Source organism: Emydura macquarii, unplaced genomic scaffold, assembly GCF_026122565.2.
Source record: "Emydura macquarii macquarii isolate MOO-44397 ecotype Brisbane River unplaced genomic scaffold, CSIRO-AGI_Emac_v2 contig_968, whole genome shotgun sequence".
NCBI classification, from domain to species: Eukaryota; Metazoa; Chordata; order Testudines; family Chelidae; genus Emydura; species Emydura macquarii.
This window is the reverse complement of record NW_027131105.1, coordinates 4,147,421-4,169,747: the sequence shown is the minus strand read 5'-3', so window position 1 is coordinate 4,169,747 and position 22,327 is coordinate 4,147,421. Positions and strand designations below refer to the sequence as shown.

The window sequence follows — 22,327 nt, the reverse complement described above, 5'->3', positions numbered from 1 at the left end:
CATAAAATTTAATAATTGTACTTTTCTCCAGTGTGCCCAAGTATTAATTAGCAGGGGAAAAGCAAAACTAGGATAACTTTTTTCCCTTTTTCAAAGGGTTAACTAGCCAAATCAGCTCAATTAGAAGCATCCTGAGCAATAGTTTGTGGGGAGGCAGGGGAGAGGAATCAAAACTCCAAGCAGTAACTTTCTCAGAGAGAGAGAGCCCCCAGCTTCTCTTGGCTCTGTTGTTAGCTGTTCACTCCTAGAATGTTTGAACCTTTCTGTTCTGACTTTGCCCTCATTCAGTGAGCTAGAGACAAGTGGACAAAAAACCTTGCCCTGCAGAGGGCCTTAACAAGAGCCACCTTCTCCTTGGAAAAGGTGTGGAGTATTGTGGTTAGCTTTAAGGTAAGAGATCTGAACTGCTATTGCTGACACAGAGGAAAGAACCTAAGGAATTGTTTAGATCCTAGGCCCCTCTAGGCAAGGGCTTTGGCTGTTTGTGTTTGTAAAATACCTGGCACACTTGCAGTACTACAGATAAATAATTATGTTTGGAATGAATGAGATTAAGCATCTTGCTAATTGATAGAGAGCAGGGGCCCCTGGAATGACTTCCTAAATGGCCTGTAGAGCAGGAAGCTGTTTTCTCTAGGTTCAGAATGGGGCAGAAACCACTAGAGACAGAGAAAGAGAGTTCAGCCACTGTGCCTGCCTCAGAAGGCTAGAATCATACTACTACATCTCTTTTTAATCAAGTAATCTAGCATATTTTGAGTACAGACTTCTTTTTGATCAGATCTTTTGCGGGAAGTAGAGAAGAAAAGGGCTCTTATCTGTGCAAAGACAGTATGTAGCACCCAGTGGTCAGTCGTAATAAGGGCCCTTTTTGTGCAAAGGCCTGGAATGATCACCTGATTAGAGGATGGAGGACATAGATCCACAGCTCTTCATGTTGAGTTGGGGTCAGGGGAATTGGCACCTTTTCCTCCACTGGACTGATCATTTTGCTCTGGAATGAGTTGGACTGGACAATCCAGGAGAATTTGGCACCAGTGAATGGCAGGCTCCTTGTAGGTCTGTAAGGAATGTAGTCCTAGAATCTAGTCCCATTGTCACTTTGCTTCTGAAGCTATTAGCCCCAGGGTGGATCTGGTAAGGCTACGCTAGAACTGCCATCCTCATCTGAGGTAAACTGTCCTCCAGTTAAGGCAATTCTAGAGATCAGCTTACCAGACTATCTGCAGCCGCAGGGCTCAGTAGGCAGAGACTCTGATTACAAAGTTTATATCCTAACCCAAGATAAATCTAAATGAAAAGTATTCTCTGATGACAATTTCTGTAACTACTGTAATAAAGCCATAGCCATTGAAGCTGAATAAACATCTATCTGAGCAGAATCCCTGCCTTACAGTCCATTTGAGTCTTTATGGTCCATTGGAATTCTATGTTGAGAGTGGTCTTGTCTACCTGGAGATGTTGGAATCTCTTGTGGATTAATAATAATAATAATAATTAATAATTAATAAAGTCCTACAGAAAGGCCTTGAAGTGCCTAAGGTTCCTGAAGAGGCTGTGACTTAGCATATCCAGGATGTTTGGCATGTCCTTAACAGTCTTTTTTGGTTCTCCAAACTCTTCATCTTTCAGATTAAGGGTTCAGGTCACCTGTTCGATTAGGGTAAAAACAGCATATCTGAAACAGCCTGATCTCCAGAGAATCAACTTTTCTTATTTGGGTTGATGTATTCCATATCATACTGTGGGTGTTATGCACTTCAAACCTCTAATATTAAGTAGATTCAGTTTGAGACAGGTTCCAACGAGCCAGGATTAAGCCCTCTGAGGGTATTTTGTGGTCTAAAAATTACTAAATGACAAAGAACAGATAAAGTAGACTCTTCCTGGCTGCACTCTTTGATGACAGGAAAAGTTGAAGATGTATGAAAACCAAGGGTCGTGTGTTGCATCTTAATTCAGTTACCTGTAACTTGAGCATCCAACAGTCCAAGTGTTGAAAAGGGGAGACCCTTAACTTGGGGCCTCTTTCTTATTCTCTGCTAACTAGAAAATGAGAGCGATCACAACCTGGCAGTTTGCTTCCCCATGGAGTGCTCTAATGGAATGGAGAGATGTGAGGGACAGGATAAACCTCTCAATTGCAGCAAGCATTAAACTAAATCTATCCGGATTGGGGGGAAATTGTTCCCTCCTCCAAAAAAGAAAAACCAAACAAATGTCAACTGACCAGAAAACTCCCTGATCTGATTAGGAACATGGGTACTGCCATGTATGATCAGACTAGTATTCTGTTTCATACAGGATCCTCTCTGTGACAGTGGCAAGAACCATGTGCATACGGAATAACCAACCATAAGGGAAATTTCTTTTATAAACTGTAAGTTTGAGTTTGGCGTAGATATTGAAACATGTAGGTTTATTTTCCTTAGGGGAAAAAAATCAAATATCTCTAGATGTTCTCCTGATTCATATCAATGTCTAATTTTTAAAAAAAAAAACCTGATAAATGTTTTGTCTCAGTATCTTGTGGCAGTAAGTTCCATTGGTAAATTGTGTATCATATGTTTGGGGGAAAATGTTTTCTTTTTATCATATTTAAATATCTTTTTAATTCCATATGAATGCCTCATTGTTCTTATACTTTGAGTGCTTCTATTTACCCTCTCAATTTACCTTTGGAGCAACCACAGGATTGCTGCTGAAGGATGTAAAGCACTCTTTTTTTTTTTTTTCCCCCACTGTGGAACACTTTACTTTAAAGGCCACCAGTTTTTAAAAGGACACTGTGATCTTAAAAATCTGACTATCTGCCTCCATCTCATAGTTCTTTTTTATCAACATAATGAGATCTTTTTCATGCATCGCTTGCCATACAACTTCTTAGAGTCTCTCTAGTAGAAGTGGTTTTTCCCCCCTCTTCTTTCTCTGCCTTCCTCCCACCACATAGGTGCCATCGGAGGTTTTCTTTCAGCTGCTGGAGGGAGGTCTTCATTTCTTTCTTTCCTGTCCCTTTTTCTACTTGTTGGAAAAGGTGATTTTTCTCACTCCTTTTCCTTCTCTTCAGGAAAAGAATGCTTATTCTCATCTCTGAAAGCAGGCTGAGTAAACTACTTACTAGTTAGGCCTGGTCTACACTTAAATTTTAGGCTAATATAGCTACATCAGTAATGGGTGTGAAAAATTCACACCCTTGATCAGTGTAGCTATGCTGACCTGCATCCCAGTATAGATGCGGCTAGGTCCACAGAAGAATAATTCCGTCAATATAGCTACTGTCACTTTGGGAGGTAGAGCTTTTATATGGATGGAAAAAACCCTTTTGTTGTTGTAGGCTGCATGCTTGTATAGTCCCTGCAGTGTAGATGTACCTTTTAAAGAGTGGTGCTGAAGATGGGGGATAGTAGCATACATGTTTTTCATGGGTGCTCAGCATGTACTTGGAACGTGTTCTGGGAATCCTTTGGTTGTAAACATCAGCCTAATTTTTCCTCTCTTCTGTTGTTTACTAACTTCTTGACTATTCTATTCTTCAAAAGTACTTATTAGTAAACTTTGTATTTAGAAATCTTACAATTGATCTTAAAATATAAAATTTCTGAGTTTGAGTTATAATGAAAATTATATTGATGTTTTGAAAAAGTTCTTGGTGTAGAACAAAGCAACTTGACCATTTTTGTTAAAGATGAGGAAACTTAACTTTTATTTATATCTAATTTTGAGAGAGATCTGAATTTTTGTTCTCATATGGCTTTCTTAAAAGCTGGTGAAATATTAAATTCACTGTGTATGAATAACTGTTTTCTGTCCCCATGTATAGACTTGATGGTTATTGAAATAAAATCCAGATATCTTCTGGTGTCTCTAAATTTGCAGTATATATTTATAAGGGACTCTCATTTTGACATTTAAAATGCTCCTGTGAACCAGTCCTGCAGTTCAGAGTACTTGTTAACAAGTTACTAATATCAGAATGACTACGCGACTGAAGTACTTGTGTTAAGCTTCTGAGCATGCCCAGTGTTGTGAACTAGCTATTTCCAGAGTCTGAACAGGGTGGTTGTGTACTTAAGTGCTGTTCCCATCCAACAAATCTGGCTACTTGAAACTTATTAAATATTACGGTGGCTTGGAAGTTATATAGAATTAAAGATGGATCTCTTGCTTTCACTCAGCCTGATGAATTTGCAAGGAAGCATTGCAGAAAAATGGATGTCAGTTTAAACAATACTTTGAATTTTTTCTCATCACTAGGAGGCTTACAGGAGTTATAGGCGATGTCAGTGCCATATGGGGTCTGGCAGCATTATTGGTGTACAGTTCTATTACATGGACAAGAAAGATGATAGAGGATTATGGAAAAAACTACAAGTACTGTAACCCAAAGAAAAATAGTTCCTTATGATACTTTATCTGTAATCAGATGACTGTGTGACTGGAAGGTGCTATGTTACTCCTTAAAGATATACTCATTTGGAATACAAAATGATTCTTGGAGGAGCAGACTCACACAAGCTAATTTAACCTTGATTCAGGCCTTTGAAATGTGGACATGAGTCCTTCATGACCCTAGTACAGATTAAGCAACTAGTGTGTGTGACATTTTCAGAAAGAGAACTAGAAATTAAGAAAATCAAAATTAGGAATTTTGCTTCTCAGAAAATGATGTAGTCTATGCATTAAGTATAATTAACATGAGCCAAAAATTGCCTAATATTTGGTCAAATATGCCATTAGTGCAAGGGAGAAAGTAATGATTTTTTCAGAGGTATTTTGCATATAAAAGCAGAGTTTCCTCATCCTTTAAAAACAGCAAGACTGTGATAGAGTGCAAAGCAAATAAACATTAGTGATAGACATGTCTCTTAAAGTGGATGCTGAAGCACAATGGAGTATTATTTCAGGAAAAATGTACAATACTATCGCTAAGAAAAATATAGAAATCGAACGGTTTTCACTTTCATGATAAAAAAAACTGATAGAAAGGCCAGTTTAAAATTCAGTATAATTTAATTTTGCATATAACATCACTGGGTTCAATGTTAAGACTAAAAACCTGCCTAGCTCTAAAGCTGTTTAAAAAGGTATTTGTGTTAAATACTACAAAATGGCATGTGAAGTGATTTCTCAGGTGCTTTCCAAGATTGAGGACCTCTAGAAAGAGAACAACTTCTTAAGACAGACAAACCAGTAATTTCCATTTGACTAGAGTAAAAACTGAGCTTGATATAATTCTGGGAGTTACTGAAAGAAAAAACCCACAGATTAGTTAATTCTGTGATTGTAACTGTAAACCCAAATAAAGGTTACTCACCTGTAACCGCAGTTACTTGAGTTAGATTGTCAGCATCAATCCATGTTCTTGGGGATCCACTTATGCACCTTTTGGAAAGCATTGACTTTTATTTGCCTACACAGATTTGGTCTCAAGATATAAACTGTTCTAGGTTTGGTCTTCATGCATCCTTAATTCTTTCATTTTCCTTGGAATCCAATATAAACGCTGATAAAGCTGGGTTAAAGTGTGTGGTGCTGGCTTTGTTATGAGAGTCAGCTTAAATATCTCCAGTTTACTGGTAAATATCCTGTTTCTCCTTCAGGTATTGTTTTACAAATCCTTACTCTGGGGAGATTGAGAATATTAACAGATCTTTAAAGAATAATTCAGCAAATCACTTAAGCATGTACTTAAGTCCCATTGACTTCAAAGGTTACAAAGGGCTGGTGCATAAGCCAGAATCTAGCCTATTATCTCTAAATTTTTAGTTTTATCAGAAATTTTTTTTTTGCTCAAACAGCTCTTTATTCTAAGAGAAAACAATTCAATACTTCTGTGGCATATATGCAACAGTTATCCTTAGGTAGCAAGTGTGTTTTAAGACTACATAAAAGTAACTGTGGCTAGTAAGTAGTCAGAAGTATATGTAATATATTTAAGATAAATTCATAAGATACTAAGTATAAAGGAAAGCATATAATACTTTTTATGGTAAATGATTAATACATTCAGATTTTAAGGCGATTTCAAGGCAGGCAATAATTTTGGATGCTAGTTATGTAATACATGATACACACAAACAGTGTGCCATACACAGTGACCTGAAGTTGTTTGATTCAATAGAAACTATTTAAAACACGCTCCTCCTTTTCCCTCCTTTCTTATGAGAATCAGGAGATGTGCTGAACTCAGATAATTAGCATAAAATAAAAAGTGTCCAACTTAGCAGTCAGCACAGTTGGTGCCACAAAGGACTATAACAGCTCTGCTTAGTTCACAACTTTTTGTGTTCTGGTTTTGGGTCCGAAGGGGACTATGTTTGGAAAGCTCTTGGCAGCTTATGTAGCTTTTTCTAGTTACAGCCACCCCCATTTGTTAGGCTCAGCTGGAGGATCTTTAATAGACCTTTTCTCAGATTTTTGTTGTGAGTGTTGGAGACAGGTTACATATTTTCTTTTTGATTGGTTCTGTTATCAGACGTGATTTTCAGGTGTCGATTTTTAATTCTTAGGTTCAGAACTGCTTTTCCTCTGGTATCCAGTAGATGGCACCAGTGTTCAACAAATGCTCCTGAATCCATTTTTTGTCGGCAGAGATGCCATTTCTGTTCCCAAAAATATAGCTGCATCAGGCTCCCATGTATAGTTTGTGTTCCAGGTTTACCTTGTGTATATCAAATATTTAACAACTTTTTACTATGTTTGTGCTTACACTAGAATGAAATACATAGAATTAAGGTGGCTTCATATTACAGATACTTCCAACCTTTCATTTGAGTATACAGGTTGGTGAATGTGCTTTAGGTTTGCTTTAATGATAGTTTAAAAAAAATCAGGTTCCGAATTCTGGGGCAAATCCTTTCGAGGTTAGTAGTGCTTACTACTCAATGACTCCTAGTACTACAGACACTGACATGGGTAGACTAGTCATTGTTACCTTGTCATTTAATCTGAATTCGAGACACAACATCTATGTAGGGATGTTTTGGCCTGCCTAATTATACTTTATATAATTTATAATAACTATAATTTAAATATAATTTATACATTGATTTGCCAGAGTTTATGCTACTTGCTATTTTCCTCAGTAGAATTTGACTGCCAATTTGTAAAGGATGCCTTTTTGACTCTAATAACCTCTATTGCGCTGCTATTTAGCCTTGGTGAAATTTTTTGGGTCCTGTTGTTGTTTTTTTTTGGGGGGGGGGGGCACATTTAGTTTGAGCCTTGTTATGATGTTTTAAAATAGTTTCCTGGCAGCTTGCAGGCATGTCACTCTTGTGACTGTTCCTTTTAATTTCTGTTTAACTAACTTCTTCATTTTTGTGTTCCCCTTTTTGAAAATAAATGCTACTATGGTGGGTTTCTTTGGTATTTCCCCCCTACAGAGATGTTACATTTAAGTACATTATGGTTGCTATTGCCTAATGGTTCAACTATATTCACCTCTTGGACCAGATTCTGTGTTCCCCTTAGGACTGCATGTGCACATATATGAGAGAGAAAGAGAGCACTTTAGACAGCCAAGCACATTTCTTTACTCATTTTTATCTATAATATAAAATCATGAAGAAAAGAACTTGCTTAAAAATCCTTTTGTCTTTACCATCAACTGGAATTCAGTTTGAGACACCAAGCTGCACATGAAGAGTGTAGTCCAGGTATATTGCAATACAGGATCCTTGATATTAAAGATTGAGAGAGTCTGGCTGCTTTTAAAATTTTCTGTATGTCTGTCAGAAATATGTTTTCTTGAAGAAGGTAAATGCCTAGTTTCTACAAGAGAAACTGATACAGCTGAAATATATTGGGCTAATAAATCATTTAGGCCCCTCAGTCTTGTAAAAACTTACTTGCATGCTTAAAATCAAGCATGTGAACAAAGTTTTTACAGGATCAAGGCCTTAGCAGTGTCTGAAGAATTCTTCAGAACAATCTTAGGCACATCAACCAGTTGTAAATGGGTGGCTCATGTTTTATTATTTAGTGTTTCACCTTGGTTTTTGAATTCTGAATTACTCATCGTACTAGTAGCTATATCTTTCCTCACACCTTTATTTTCAAGAACTAGTAATATGAATTTTCACTCCTAATAATTAAAAAACAAAATTCCCTTTGTCTTTGAGTATTGAGTGTCCTTTATCCCATCCAGTCATCTATACTAAGTCCAAACTTTTGGTGATTGTGATTTTTGCATTATTTCTATTACAGTAGCATTTACAGGGTCCCAACCACAATTGGAGGCTCACTGTGGTGTACACAGTGTGAACAAAAATGATTTAAAAAAATACGCTCAGTCTTCAGAACTGGTCATATATTTCTGTTTACCATATATTCTAGGCAGTCAGCAAGATCACTTGAAATCTGTGGGGAATTTTATGAAATTCTGTGGACTTTTCTCCTCTCGAGATTTGGTGAAATATTTTGAAGATTTCAGGGAAAAGTCTCTGCGAGTTTGTTTCAAAAAAACCCCAAAAACTTCCCTACAAAATATGAAAACATTTTCTAGCAGTTTTAAATAAAATATGGCTTTATTTCACAGTCTTGTCATAAAAAGAAATATACTTCCCTGAGATCATTTTTTCCTTTCCTGTGTTTCAGTTCCTGTACCCAAGGAGATCTTCCTGTCCCTCTAGGCTTTCTCTTGCTTGTTCCTCTTAGGCTCCTAAATTGAGTACCAAACCTTGTCAAAATTAAATGAGCTTTTTAAAATCTTGAAACCACGTTCCTTTGAAAGATCCTTCAAATGAATGTAACCATGTTGCATAAAGTACACTAGCTGGGCATTTCTTTTAAAATGTTAAGCAGTAAAATAGTTAGCAATTGTTGACATTTTAAATGTCTATCTTTGTTTTAGGGCTAATCTTTCATTGAATAGTATGGGACAATTAATACCTCCTTAGAAGTATTGTTTTTATCACTTCACATTTGGAAGGTTATTCTTGTGACACAAAGGGTTTGTGTCCTAATTAAAAAAAAAAAAAAATCTGCAGAAAAGTTGAACTTCCAGAAGTCCACATTCTGAATCTGCCCTATAGCATGGAATTTCTGTTTTATATATTTATAATGGACAGTCAGATTTATCATTAACTACAAAACTGAAATATCCTGGAGCTGTTTTGGAATTACTTAAGCCAATTGGATGTTAACATGTGTGTTTTCATAGGTACGTGCTCACCAGTTAGTTTTACCACCTTGTGATGTAGTGATCAAGGCTGTAGCTGACTACGTCCGCAATATTCAGGACACCACTGATTTGGATGCCATAGCAAAAGATGTTTTTCAACATTCACAGGTAAAGTAGGGCTGACACAAAAATACATGTTTGATTCAGCTAAAATTATGTTGTGGATCTTTGTTGAGAACAAATCAAGTTTGTTCCTTGTGTATGTATAATGTCTTGATTGCCAAAACTTAGCATTCAGCAGTTTTGGAAAAAAAAAAAAATTCCTTGTCTGCACTTACAGTTGGGTGCGCATTCTTGTCACCTTGTCTGTTAGCTTTATTTTATGTTCATTGTCATTATGAACCTATTCTTAAAATTTTTGCTTTTCCAAGCTCTAATATGCTTTGTTGCTATGGTAATTGTTAATAAAAGTAGATCTTATATCCACTCAGTCACCATGATGATTATTAAAAATAATTTTCAGTACCGATGTGCCATAGAGTAAGATGTTTGTTGATCCAGAGACACTATTTTAAATTTATTTTTATATGATGTGGCATAGGTAACCATGTTACAATATTGTGCCATGATATGTAGGTCACATGGGTATATTTGTTTACGAAGCCTATTTTAATTTTTATTTCAGTCTAGAACAGAAGACAAAGTTACTCGATTTAAAAAAGCAGTTGCATATTATTCAGCGACTAATAAATCTATGCCATTTCATCCACCACATTACCTAGGTAAGTGTTCTTAAAAAAGTCTGTCTATAAAACAATTGACTGAGATAATCCTAAATTAAAGATAGCAATGTTGGGGAGGTTGTCTTTATATTTATTACCTCTATTTTTATCAGATTACCTTTCAAAACCCAGTATTCACTGCAGTGGTTTCATTTCTTTTCAAATAGGGTGAACAGAGAGGTTGAGTTTATTCCCCAACTTGAGTTTCCATTACAGCAACAACACTAACTGGCTTGCATCCTAAAAAGTGCCTAATTCATTTCTGTGTTGGGAATCAAGATGCTTAAACAGTTAATGATTGAAAACTGGTCAGTAACTCCAGCAGGAAAATAGGTGTACTATATTTTTTTCACAAAACAGAGTTCCTGTTTCTCCCCAGCTTTTTCTGAGAGAGATTCCTCCATTGTATACATGAGCAAATAAAAGCACTGAAATTACATGTCTTATACATGTGGTAGTAACTTGGAAAACATTTTACTCCCAGCTTCTTATATATGCTTTATTATATATGAAGGGCTAGATTAAAAGAATGCTAAGGTTGCAGAGTCAGGTACTCAAAGGTTTACTTGAGCTCAGATACATTGTGCATTTTTTATCTCTTGTGCTGAAAGCTGAATGGCGTTGGCAGTCACGTGCTACTACAACTCTTCCTTGGAGCCCTCTCTTGACTTTGTCCCCATTTATCTATCTTCATTCCTCTTTCTCTGTGCAGTTAACACGCAGGCACTGTGGTCTCCCTGCATACAGTTGCCATATTACAGTATAATATCCTATCTTGCATCCTTTTGAGGAAAATGTAAACAGGTTTGTTTCTTGACAAAGACAGCATGCTGCTACTGGCCAACAGTGTTTTTCTTTTTTAAATGCTTGTTGGTCAATCAATATCCTTATAGTTAGTGTCTAGAAACTTAAGACTTCCATTGCTTCTCCTATATTCTAGTGGAAATGCAGTGTGTTTGGGAATGTCAAGCCAATTTCACTGAAGGGTTGGTTGTATGGATAGAGTTCTGGATGTGATGGGATTTGTAGAATAAAAGTAGGCAGACTAATGGAGAGAGAGAGAAATAGAATCAAAATGGAGAAGAAACAAAAACAAGTTAAAATAGACTTAACAAACTACAGAATTGGAGAGAAAATTATATAGTAAAAAGAGGAGAAACAAGCTCATGATGGTAAAAGTAGACACAGGAATAAAACAATAAACTAGATAAAATAGACACAGGAATAAACAATAAAGAGCAACATAAATAAAATAACCAGGTCAAATGTAAAACTTAGTGAAGTTTGATTTTTTTTTTTAACATTAAGATTAGTTGCTTAAAATACGCACTGGACAACTGCATGCGTGGGGATGAGTATATAAAATGAGTTCAATCGTGTTTTTTCACATTTTGATTTCTACCCTTTTCCCCTATTTGCTAATTAAACAGCCAGACCAAATCAGTTTGGAATGCCTGGTATAGTGCCACCGTATGTTCCTTCTCAGATGCTCAACATTCCACAGCCCTCTCTACAAGCAAAACCTGTGGCAAGTATTTTCTTCTGCTTTTACTGAATTAATAACTATTAGAAATGTGGTGTGCTAGATCCAGGAAAATCTAGGTAAGGAGATTAAAGACCTAGCCTACTTTTCACAAACAGTGTTGGTTGATAAAACTCATCTTGTAATTGCAATGACTCTACAGACTCCAATGAAAACATTTCTCACGAGTGGCCTGGAGGGCTTAACTAATATGTTAAGAAAATATAATATATTTAAATAACAGGATTCATATTATAACATCAACTTTTTTGTTGTTACCTTTTTTTAAAAAAAAATATTTTAGGCCCCACAGATGTCCAATCAGGGGGGAGCCCAAGGTTCGGGTCCATACCCATATAATCTCTCGGAGCCAGCCATCACCTTGGAAACAGGTGGGAAAAGTCTTTCTGAGCAGAACAACTACAGTAACATTCCTCATGAAGGAAAACATACTCCATTGTATGAACGATCCTCTCCAATAAACCCAGCTCAGAGTGGGAGCCCCAATCATGTAGATTCAACCTATTTTCCTGTCTCTTCTACATCATCATCTTCCGACAACGATGAAGGCAATGGAGGTGCTGTGAAGTAAGTAATGGTTGAGATAATATCATTTATACTTGACATATTTTGAAATACTTATTCATTGGCAGAATCTTTTATCAATATTTTGTGAGTACAGGAAAACTTGAAGTAGTTTTCAGTAGTCTTTCAGAAATGTTGTACTTCGTTGGTTCACTATGGTTGCCAGTATATCTGTGTACTCTAGCCATTTTTCTTTAAAAAAACGAAACAAAACCACAACCTAACAAAACACACCATTAGCAGGGTTTTTCACCCCACACTTTTTCATTGTGCCTTAAGAAGAAAAATGATGCATTGTGAGATCCTGATAAATTTGAGAACCTTGTCGCTTTAAGTTCACATTGGAAAAACAGCCCCACAGTACTATGTATTAGCGTTCTAGTAGATTAAAAAATATAAAACCCTGCTGGGCTGAATAGTTTTTTGTACTTTTATAACTTTGGGAAAATGTAGTCGTGCAATAAAATTTAATGTTTATGTGAGGATTACCAATTCTAGAAAGTGACTGATGGCCCTCATCCACAAAACAGATACAGCACAGAGAGTAGCTTCCTCTGAAAACTTCCTTGTTCTGCCCTACCATTGTGCCTTGCCCATTGTTTGGAGTGAAAAGGTAATTCAGACTAGTTCATATGTTCATGGTTTATACTAGATCATACGTCCATTTTTGATAAGACAGTTGTGGAATCTTTGATTACTACTTACTGATTTCCAAGGGGAAATTTGATGGGGACTATCTGCATGTAACCTTAAATAAATGTAGACCTGATGCATGCGCCACAGCACATGACCCTACTTATGTAGTTATGCCTTTAGAAGTTCAGATCTGTGTTGCTTAGTATGAGGTTTTGAATACATATCTTCATGGCTGTGAATTTTGAGAATGTCTGCAATTAACAGCAGTAACAGTACATTTTATTTTTGTGGTATAGTTGACACACACAGGATACCTGGACCACATTATGCTTGCTTTGCTTAATGAACTAGGCACAATTACTTATTTTTCCACAATGAAAGTTTTCAACTTACAAAATTGGTATATCTGTGTTTAACAAATGCACTAGAAGAAAAACATTTTTTTAGTTCTTTTCTCTTTCACAATAAAGATATTTATGTGTTATGCAATAAATTCTGAACAAATTTAGAAATTGGCATCCAAACGATATCACTATGTTTAGAGACAGTCTCTTAAGTGGGGAAACTGGTAAATTGACAGACATTGGAACTTCATTCAAGATGTTTTTCTATATTAGTAGAAGATAATAAGGTGATAAGTAACAGTCAGCAGGGATTTGTCAAGAACAAATAGAGTCAGACCAACCTAATAGCTTTCTTTGACAGGGTAACAAGTTTTGTGGATAGGAGGGAAGCTGTAGATGTGGTATCTTGACTTTAGTAAGCTTTTGATACTGTCTTGCATGACCTTCTCATAAACAAACTAGGGAAATACAGCCTAGATGGAGATGCTATAAGATAGGTGGTTGGAAAACTATTCCCAGAGAGTAGTTTATCAGTGGTTCACAGTCAAGCTGGAAGGGCATATCAGGTGAGGTCCCACAGGAATTGGTTCTGGGTCTGATTCTGTTCAATATCTTCATCAATGATTTAGATAATGTCAAAGAGAATACACATAAAGTTTGTGGACAATACCAAGCTGGGTGGGGTTGGAAGTGCTTTGTAGGATAGGATTAAAATTCAAAATGGTCTGCACAAACTGGAGAAATGAGGTGAAGTAAATAGGATGAAATTCAATAAGAACAAATGCAAAGTACTCTACTTAGGAAGGAACAATCAATTGGGAAATGGGAATTGACTGCCTCGGAAGGAGCATTGCAGAAAGGGATCTGGGGTCAGTGTGCATCACAAGCTAAATGAGTCAGTAATGTAACACTGTTGCAAAAAGGCAAATATAATTCAGGGATATATTAGCAGGAAAGTTGTAAGCAAGACACAAGAAGTAATTCTTCTGGTCTACTCTGTGCTGATATGGCCTCAACCGGAGTATTGTGTCTAGTTCTGGGCACCACATTTCAGGAAAGATGTGGACAAATTAGAGAAAGTCCAGAGGAGAGCAACAAAAGGTCAAGAAAACATGACCTATGAGGAAAGATTGAAAAAATTGGGTTTGTTTAATCTGGAGAAGAGAAGACTGAAGGGAGACATAAGTTTTCAAGGACACAAGGAGAAGGGAGAAAAATTCTTCTTCTTAACCTCTCAGGATAGGACAAGAAGCGAGAATCTTAAACTGCAGCAAGTGCGATGTAGGTTGTGCATTAGGAAAAGTTTCCAAACTGTCGGGGTAGTTAAGCACTAGAATAAATGTCTACAGAGGTTGTGGAATCTCCATCATTGGAGCTTTTTAAGAGCAGGATAGACAATCACCTGTCAGGGATGGGCTAGCTAATACATAGTCCTGCCTTGAGTGCTGGAGACTGGACTAGAAGACCTCTTGAGGCCCCTTCTAGACCTACAATTCTATGATTAACATTTGATCATTGTTAATATTTGGATTGCAATTTTAAAAAACTTTAAGATTCTTTTACAAATTTAAATGAACAAGTATGGGGATGTTGCACTGCTTTCAAGACACTTCTGTGTATTGGCATTTCTAATTTATGTGGTATCTTTTAAAATTAGAGCACTCACTAACATAAAAATCCTCAGTGACTATTAATAAAGCTATTAAGATGTATCTTATATTTTGCATTAAATACTGTGGTTTTTCTCTTTATGTATTTATTCAGCCATGTCAGTGGGAACAAAATGAGCTGGGAAAAAACAAGAACCCAATCGGAAAATCAAGCACGTGGAGATCCAGGAGACCAAACAAAGGTAATAGCTTAAGTTCCAAACTTCTACATTTATTGCTACAGCCTCACGAGCATATGAGTAAAATTTTCAAAGGCACTTATGTGAACCTTTTTTTAAAAGGTAAACTTTAATATACAGTGAGAAATGACTCAAAATATGTTGGGATATGGATACAAAATTGTAAACTAAATAGACTAGTTCACCATGTCATTCTTGGATGTTACTTCACATTTGATATGGTAATATATTGTGTTGATTTCAATATGAATGCCTTTAGTTGTCTTATTCTAGCATCTACAGGATATTTGCTATGTCCATCAAGCTCTACGTGGTTCTTCTGTCTGTTGAGAGCAGTTCCAACCTGGATGTTTGAAGATAGAGCATAAATGCACACTCAGAGCTGTGTAGTCATTGTTATCAATTACAATCGTGTTTGAATTCTCATGCAAAAATACTATTATTTACCAGTTAGAGATTTTACTTTTACAAATGGCTGGGGTGAATTTCACAATGAATTGCAAAGTAGTTCTATGAGTTTGAATGGAACTATTCAAAATAAAGTATTATTTAATGTAAAGGTGGCACAGTTAGTACCTTAAGAATACAACGTTGATTTAAAATTGTGCTAGTAAAAAGCAAATTCCAACACCATTGTCAATTTGAAGTACGTTGTGGAAAATGTGCCAAGTTTCAACTATATTTCAGGGACAATGAACAAGTTTTAGACCTCCAGTATAAACCAGGTATATAATAGAAATGAAGGCTAACCATTTAATTTATTCTCAGGCAAAAAATAAATTAAGCCAAAACAAACTCTGGGAGTTAAGGTATAAAGACCTTATTTCCTTAGTTAAAACCCTTATGAGAATGTGTCAGATAACACTTTGGGTCTGCCTCTATAGTGCCAACCTGATAACAGCCAAAAACTCTTTAGGCCACCCAGATTTATCCCTGTAAACCATTCCCTGTGTGATAGCCATCTGCATCTGGACCATTCACAATTTGCAAAATGTCCAGAGGGCCATACAATTTGCAATGTATACAGAGAACTGGTGTGTAGCTAATCAAATGGACACGTATATACTAGTACCTATGTACATTTTAAAGTGTATACTTTGTGTTTATGTGATAAGTTTTAAATGTGTAATTGCTTTCTTACCCTCCCCAAACCAGTTAAAAGCAATTGTGTTTATTAAGCACTACAGGAAAAGCCAAGTCTGGAGTTTGTAGGTATATTTATTTCACAGAGAGGTAAGTCAAAATGTTGGAAAAATCTTTGAAAGGTGAAAAGAAATTTTTCAAGTCCAGTTTCTCTGAAACTTTGTGTGTGTTCAAACTTTCCAGAATAATTTCATATTGGAATGAGATGTGGCATGTGAAGTTTTAAGGTAAATCGTTTAGGGAGTTGAAAATCTGGCCTATAACATGAATCTAGTGCCAACTCTGATGATGATTCTTCCTTTCTCTTATCCTTTGTTTCATTTGGGTAACTTGCAAGCTTTTGGGGCAGGGACTGTGTTGCTATGCGTTTATACAGTGCCTGGAACAATGGGCGTCCCATCTCCGTTAGGCCCTTTAGGTATTACAGTAATACAAATAAATAGTAACAATAGTAACACTCCTAACTATGAAGGTGTACTGGTGGTCTCTTGGATCAGTCACTTGGATAACATTGTGTTGGGTGCATTGTGTAGGGTGGATTGATTTAAATCACTGATTCTAATCATGTATTGCAATTGTACTTTTTATTTATTTTCCTAAGAACATGTTGACTTGCAACTAAATATAGCCTGTGCGCTTAATTTGGTGCTGATTTTTGCTAACCAGGAGAATATAGTACGTCTCCTTAAGCATTTTTGTAGCTTAACTGACATTTATTCAGATTCTTAATTTTTATGTTTCTTCTTACGTTAGAAAATGGGAATAATGCATTTCTTATTTATCAGATGATTGATTTTTACTTGTGATTTTGTATCAAGCTCTGTCTGGATGGAAATTCACATTCAGTTAAAAATGGACAAAATCACATAGTTTTATTTAATAACAAAATTACAATCTTAACTGCTGGAAACATAAAGTGAAAATGTTTATCAAAACATGTCTTTCATTTAAAACTGATTCATTAAACAGAGGAAGTATTAGCTGTAGTTAGCTAATTGAACTGATTGTTTCTGATAACTGTCATTAAGACTTTAGAACTAGTAGATTTAATTTTTTCACAACTAGTTTTTAATTCATAGATGGGGAGCGGAAAATCAACTTTCCTTCTTTTTCTACTTCCAGTTGGTTTCTTAAGCTTGAATGTACTAGCCATTGAACTGAAATATCTAAATAAACTGAAATGAAGATAATACTCTCTCTGCACCTGCAGAAGATGTTGTTGCTGTCAAAAGCTTGCTTAACATTTCAACAAACTCTGGTTTCAGGTGTGAGCTTAGCCAGTGACTTCCACCAGTTCAGTGGTGTTACTTTCTTTAAAACTTACCAGCAAATATGTACTCCTTAATATTTTTCTATTTAATGTAAATGTTATTAATAGATTCTAAGTTTAGGAGCTAATCTAGGTTGTCAATGTCAAATTTATTTTTTAAAAATAAACCTGTATTTAACTTTAAAAACAATCAGATTTTAAAAATTTTTCTAAACCACTTTTTTTTTTTTTTCAGCCTCATAATAACCTAGACAGTGCAACTAGAAGGAAGCCTTGTGGTAATACTTTTGTAACTAGATTCTTTTCGCCCTTCAGTAGCAGCACGGTGTTTTGCAAATTCTTATTTATAGTGCCATTTCAGCATCTTTTAAATACATTCTTACAGCTACTAGAGTTGGGGATAGGAATCTGTTTACAATAATTTAAATCTAAATAAAAATATACCATAAATATGACACTTCAGGGCTGACTAGTGTTCTTAGAAAAACATTTTATATCTGACAGCTATTTGCTTGAAAAAAAGTCCTTTCACAAATTGTTTTGGTCTAATCAGTCCTTTTGTATCTAACTTTTTTTTTAAAGTCCAAATCTGCATTACAAGTGGTCTAAAGTTATCTGAAAGGGGCACTGCCCGCTCCATTTTTTTTTTTTCAAAACGGTGTTCTATATCAAAACACTGAATTTAAATAGTGTGCCGTGACTTCTTTAAAATAACCCATCCTTTGTTTTTAATAAGGATTTTTCTGCTTCCTTTTTGATATTTAGAAAGTTCTTACGGGTGTGCCTGGAGACTGGGGCCCTGCACATATTTCTGTGTGCACAAAGCCTGCTGCCTCTTCAGTATCAGCTGTACTTTACTGTTAAACTCTCTTGAAATGTGTGAAAGAATGTTCACATCTGCAAAACCATGAAACTGATTAATCATTGAGTGCTGTCAGAGTTAACAAACTTTAGTCTTTCAGTTATAGAAATCTTAGGAATTACTTGTAATAGTAACAGGTATCAAATTCAGATGAAAATGTGACTTATGGTGTCATCCTAAACTGAGAGATGACCAGACTGTTAGTAGTGAGATTTTTATGGGTTTCTTTGCTTTTACTTTTAAATATCTCTGAAAGCAGTTATCCAAGTACTTTTCATTGTTGGATAAGCTTAACAGGATGTTACTTTATGCCTCATGTTTTGGCTGTAAATTTTAACACTGAATTGAATTTCTAGCAACAGAATTAAATGCTATACTAGCAACCTTAACCAGAAGAGGTATCAGAAATCTTTACTGCAGTCCTCTTAACACAGGAACATAAATTTCATTTATAATGGGGGAAAACCATTGGTCCCTCAGGAACAAGCAGCAAACTCAAGGTGATTGAATATTTTCGCATTTTGTTCAAAAAATAAGCAGGGGAAGTCGTGTGTGTTCCGTCCCCGTCCGTCGTCCCCCCCCCGGTTAGTATCAGGCTGGAGACATTGAAGGTCCTTTGTTTTACCTTTGCCCAGCTGGTCAATAACTCCCCAGAAATGGTTAGTAGAGGTTGTTATGGCTAGTATATACTGGGAAAATATAAATGTAAAGAAAAATTACTACTTTTTAATTTGATGAAAAGTTAAAATTTAAACTGCCTGATAACATGAATAGGGTATCCATTTTGTAATGGTCATTTTCAGGCAAATAAAGACTGGTACAGTAACCACGGAATGGGGAGACTTGATTCTCAGTATTCTGTTGGAGTTATCATTTTGATTTACTTATGAATATAGAATCACAGAAATGTAGGACTGGGGACCGGACTGAGACAGGACCGAGTATACATAGACCATTCATGGCAGATGTTTATGTAACCTATTCTTAAAAAACCTCCAGTGATGGGGATTCCACAACCTCCCTTGGCAGCCTATTCCAGAGCTTACCAATCCTTATAGTTAGAAAGTCTTTCCTAATATCTAACCTAAGTCTCCCTAGCTGTAGATTAAATCTGTTACTTCTTGTCCTACCTTCAGTGGACATTGATCTCAGTCCTCTTCGTAACAGCTATTAACATATTTGAAGACTGCTATCAGGTTCCCTTTCAATCCTATTTTTTCAGGACTAAAAAAATCCAATTTTTTCAGCTTTCCTCATAGGTCAGGTTTTCTAAACCTTTTATCACTTTTGTTGCTCTCCTCTGAACACTCTCTCCAATTTGTCCTCATCTTTCTTAAAAGTTTGGCACCCGGAATTGGACATAGTACTCCAGCTGAGGCCTCACCAGTGCCAAGTAGAGCAGGGCAATTATCTCCTGGATCTTACATGTGACAGTCCTGCTAACACACCCCAGAATATTCGCCTTTTTCGCAACTGCATCACATTGTTGACTCATATAGTAGATCAGAAATTGAATAACTACAAGATCCGGGTTGTTGGCAGACAGGATTGAACCTGGGACCTCTGAAGCTTAGTGTATGAGCTTCACTGCATGACCTAAAAGCCAAACTTCTCTTAGCTAAGGCTGTAGCAGACTCATTAATCTGTAGGTGGTTAGGTGCCACGGGAGGGAGGACGGAGCACCACATCAAGCAGACATGGGTTATACATGCACTACACAGTAGCTCCAGTGAAAGGGTCAGGCAGCAGGGAAAAGCTCTGGTGATGCCCTGCTGCCAGAGTCTTTCCCTGTGGCAGGGAAAAACTCTGACAGGAGAGAAGCAGTGCTATTTTTAATAGTGTAGATGTGGGAACACTGCTTGGGCATGTGGAGAGCCCATGAAGGGTATATACTTGGGGGTTCAGGCATGTAGGGCATTCTACCTGCCTAATCTGTGCTTCTCTGTCTACATTGCTGTTTATACCCATGATAGATGGGTGTTTGGTGTCTATACTCTACACACATAAGTATAAGTATAGATATACTTAAGCCATAAGTATAGATATACCTTAAGTGTAGTACTTTGCACTGTTCGTGTTTATAGCTTCTGTAGCTGCCTTTGGGTAAGCCATTCTACATGTTCACATTTTTGTAAAGTCAAGAAAAAGATGAATGTCGTCATTTGTGGGACAAGATTGGTGAGTTAATATCTACTGTTGGACCGACTTCTGTTGTTGAAAGAGACGGGGCCTGGTCTACACTAGAAAATAAAGTTGGCTTAACTACTTTCCTCAGGTGCTTGAAAAATCCAAACCCCTGAGTGCAGTAGTTAAGCTGACCTAACTCCCAGCATAGACAGTGCTAGGTTGACCAAAGAATTTATCCATTGACCTAGCTATCACCTCTTGGGGAGGTGGATTACCTCTGCTGATGGGAGAACTGCTTCTGTTGGTGTAGGTAGTATCTACAGTGAAATGTGGCTGCTGCTGCAGCAATGTCGCTGTAGCATTTCAAGGTAGACAAGGCAAAGCTTTCAAGCTACGCGGAACTCTTTGTCAGGTCTGGGAAAGGTACCCAGGGCTCGTCTATACTTAAAATGCTACACTGGCACAGCTGCGCTGCTGTAGCACTTCAAAGTAGACACTACCTACGCTGACAGGAGGGATTCTCCTGTTGGCATAGACAATCCACCTCTCTGACAGGTGGGTAACTAAATTTCTTCGGTCGACCTAGCATGGTCTACACAGGGAAGACTTAGGTCAGCTTACCTGCGTCGCTCAGGGGTGTGGATGTTTCACACTTCTGACCAATATAGTTAAACTGACCTAATTTTCTAGTGTAGACCAGGCCTCAGAAAGTATGTCTACACGGCAAAGAAAAATTCACAGCTGGCCCATGTCAGATGACTCGGGCTCTTGGGGCTGTTTTATTGCTGTGTAGACATCTGGGCTCCAGCCTGAACCCGGAAGTCTACACAGCAATGAAATAGCCCTGCAGCCCAAGGTGTGCGCCCGAGTCATCTGACATGGGCCAGCTGTGGGTTTTTCTTTGCTGTCTAGACATACTTTCAGTGTCACAGCTAAGTACAAGGTGGAACAGATTGTTTAGTGTGAGTAGTTAACACATTCTAAGAGACCATTCAAGGTAAAGTGGCCCATTAATACCTCTGCAGTCATAGGACAAAAAAGAGGGTAGTGGGTTACAGATTGTTGTCATAAGCCATCAATCTGGTGTCTTTATTGAGGCCATTATTTTTAGTGTGTGGCAAAGTTATGAATTTATGCTCCCCTTTGTGGGTGCAGAGAGAGACATGCAAAGTGCCTTTTTCTGTGAATGTGCAAGTGTACTTTTCTATGTACTCAGTAAAAGCATATTTTCTTTTGCATGATGTATTACAGGCAGAAGGTTCCTCGACTGTCTCTTCAGGAAGCCAGGTAGCCGAAGTCAAAGGGAATCAAGCCAGTAGTCCACAAATACCATGTCTGTTGTCAATGCCCACCAGGAACCATATGGATATTACCACCCCTCCATTACCTCCTGTAGCACCTGAAGTATTAAGAGTGGCAGAACACAGGCACAAGAAGGGATTAATGTATCCCTACATCTTTCATGTCCTAACCAAGGTATGACTCTAAAACTCAGGTACTGTGAAATAGTGATTCTGTAAAGGTATCCATACCTAGATATTAGATCAGACAGTATCATCACGGGTGATGCACACTTGCTCTTTCTTAGAGCTCTGGCCAATCAATAGTATGTCTAATGATTGGTGAAAAAGGAGCTCTGGATGGTAACTGTGGTGCACGACAGGCATCTGATCCTCATTGTTAAAACGGCTTACTCACAAAATATCCAAATTTTTTTCTGAATTTTCTCTATTTTTCCATATTATTACCCTTTTCTATTTTAAAAAAGTTTGGGGTGTGTGGTGCTGCTTAAGGCTTTGGCATGTCCGCCAGTCTTTCTCTCTGACATTAATTGTTTCTAAATAGTTCAGATATTGATATGATTTGTTGCCTGGCTCTCTTGTTCCCCTCACTGTTTCTTTCTCTTGGTGTACCTGAAGAAAAGCAGCCCGGCAGCTTTAAGAAATCCCTTCAGATGTGGCCATAAAATGTTGATTATGGACAAACATGATTGCTATCTTGAACAGCTGGCAAATGCATGGCAAGCAGTCAGGTCTTAGGGGGTTCACTTTCAGGCAGTCCTGAACATCTCTGCTCTGCTCAC

General features: G+C 37.1%; 1 protein-coding gene across 1 annotated transcript in view; it reads left to right on the top strand.

The window, feature by feature from the left end:
• FAM120A (family with sequence similarity 120 member A) overlaps positions 1–22,327 on the top strand; it is a 92,012-nt gene that overhangs the window by 16,881 nt on the left and 52,804 nt on the right. Inside the window, exons 4-9 of the mRNA XM_067543823.1 lie at positions 9,164–9,292; positions 9,810–9,906; positions 11,337–11,434; positions 11,733–12,016; positions 14,758–14,845; positions 21,496–21,720. Of these exons, the coding sequence (XP_067399924.1) occupies positions 9,164–9,292; positions 9,810–9,906; positions 11,337–11,434; positions 11,733–12,016; positions 14,758–14,845; positions 21,496–21,720 (921 nt within the window). The remainder of the gene's footprint in view (positions 1–9,163; positions 9,293–9,809; positions 9,907–11,336; positions 11,435–11,732; positions 12,017–14,757; positions 14,846–21,495; positions 21,721–22,327) is intronic.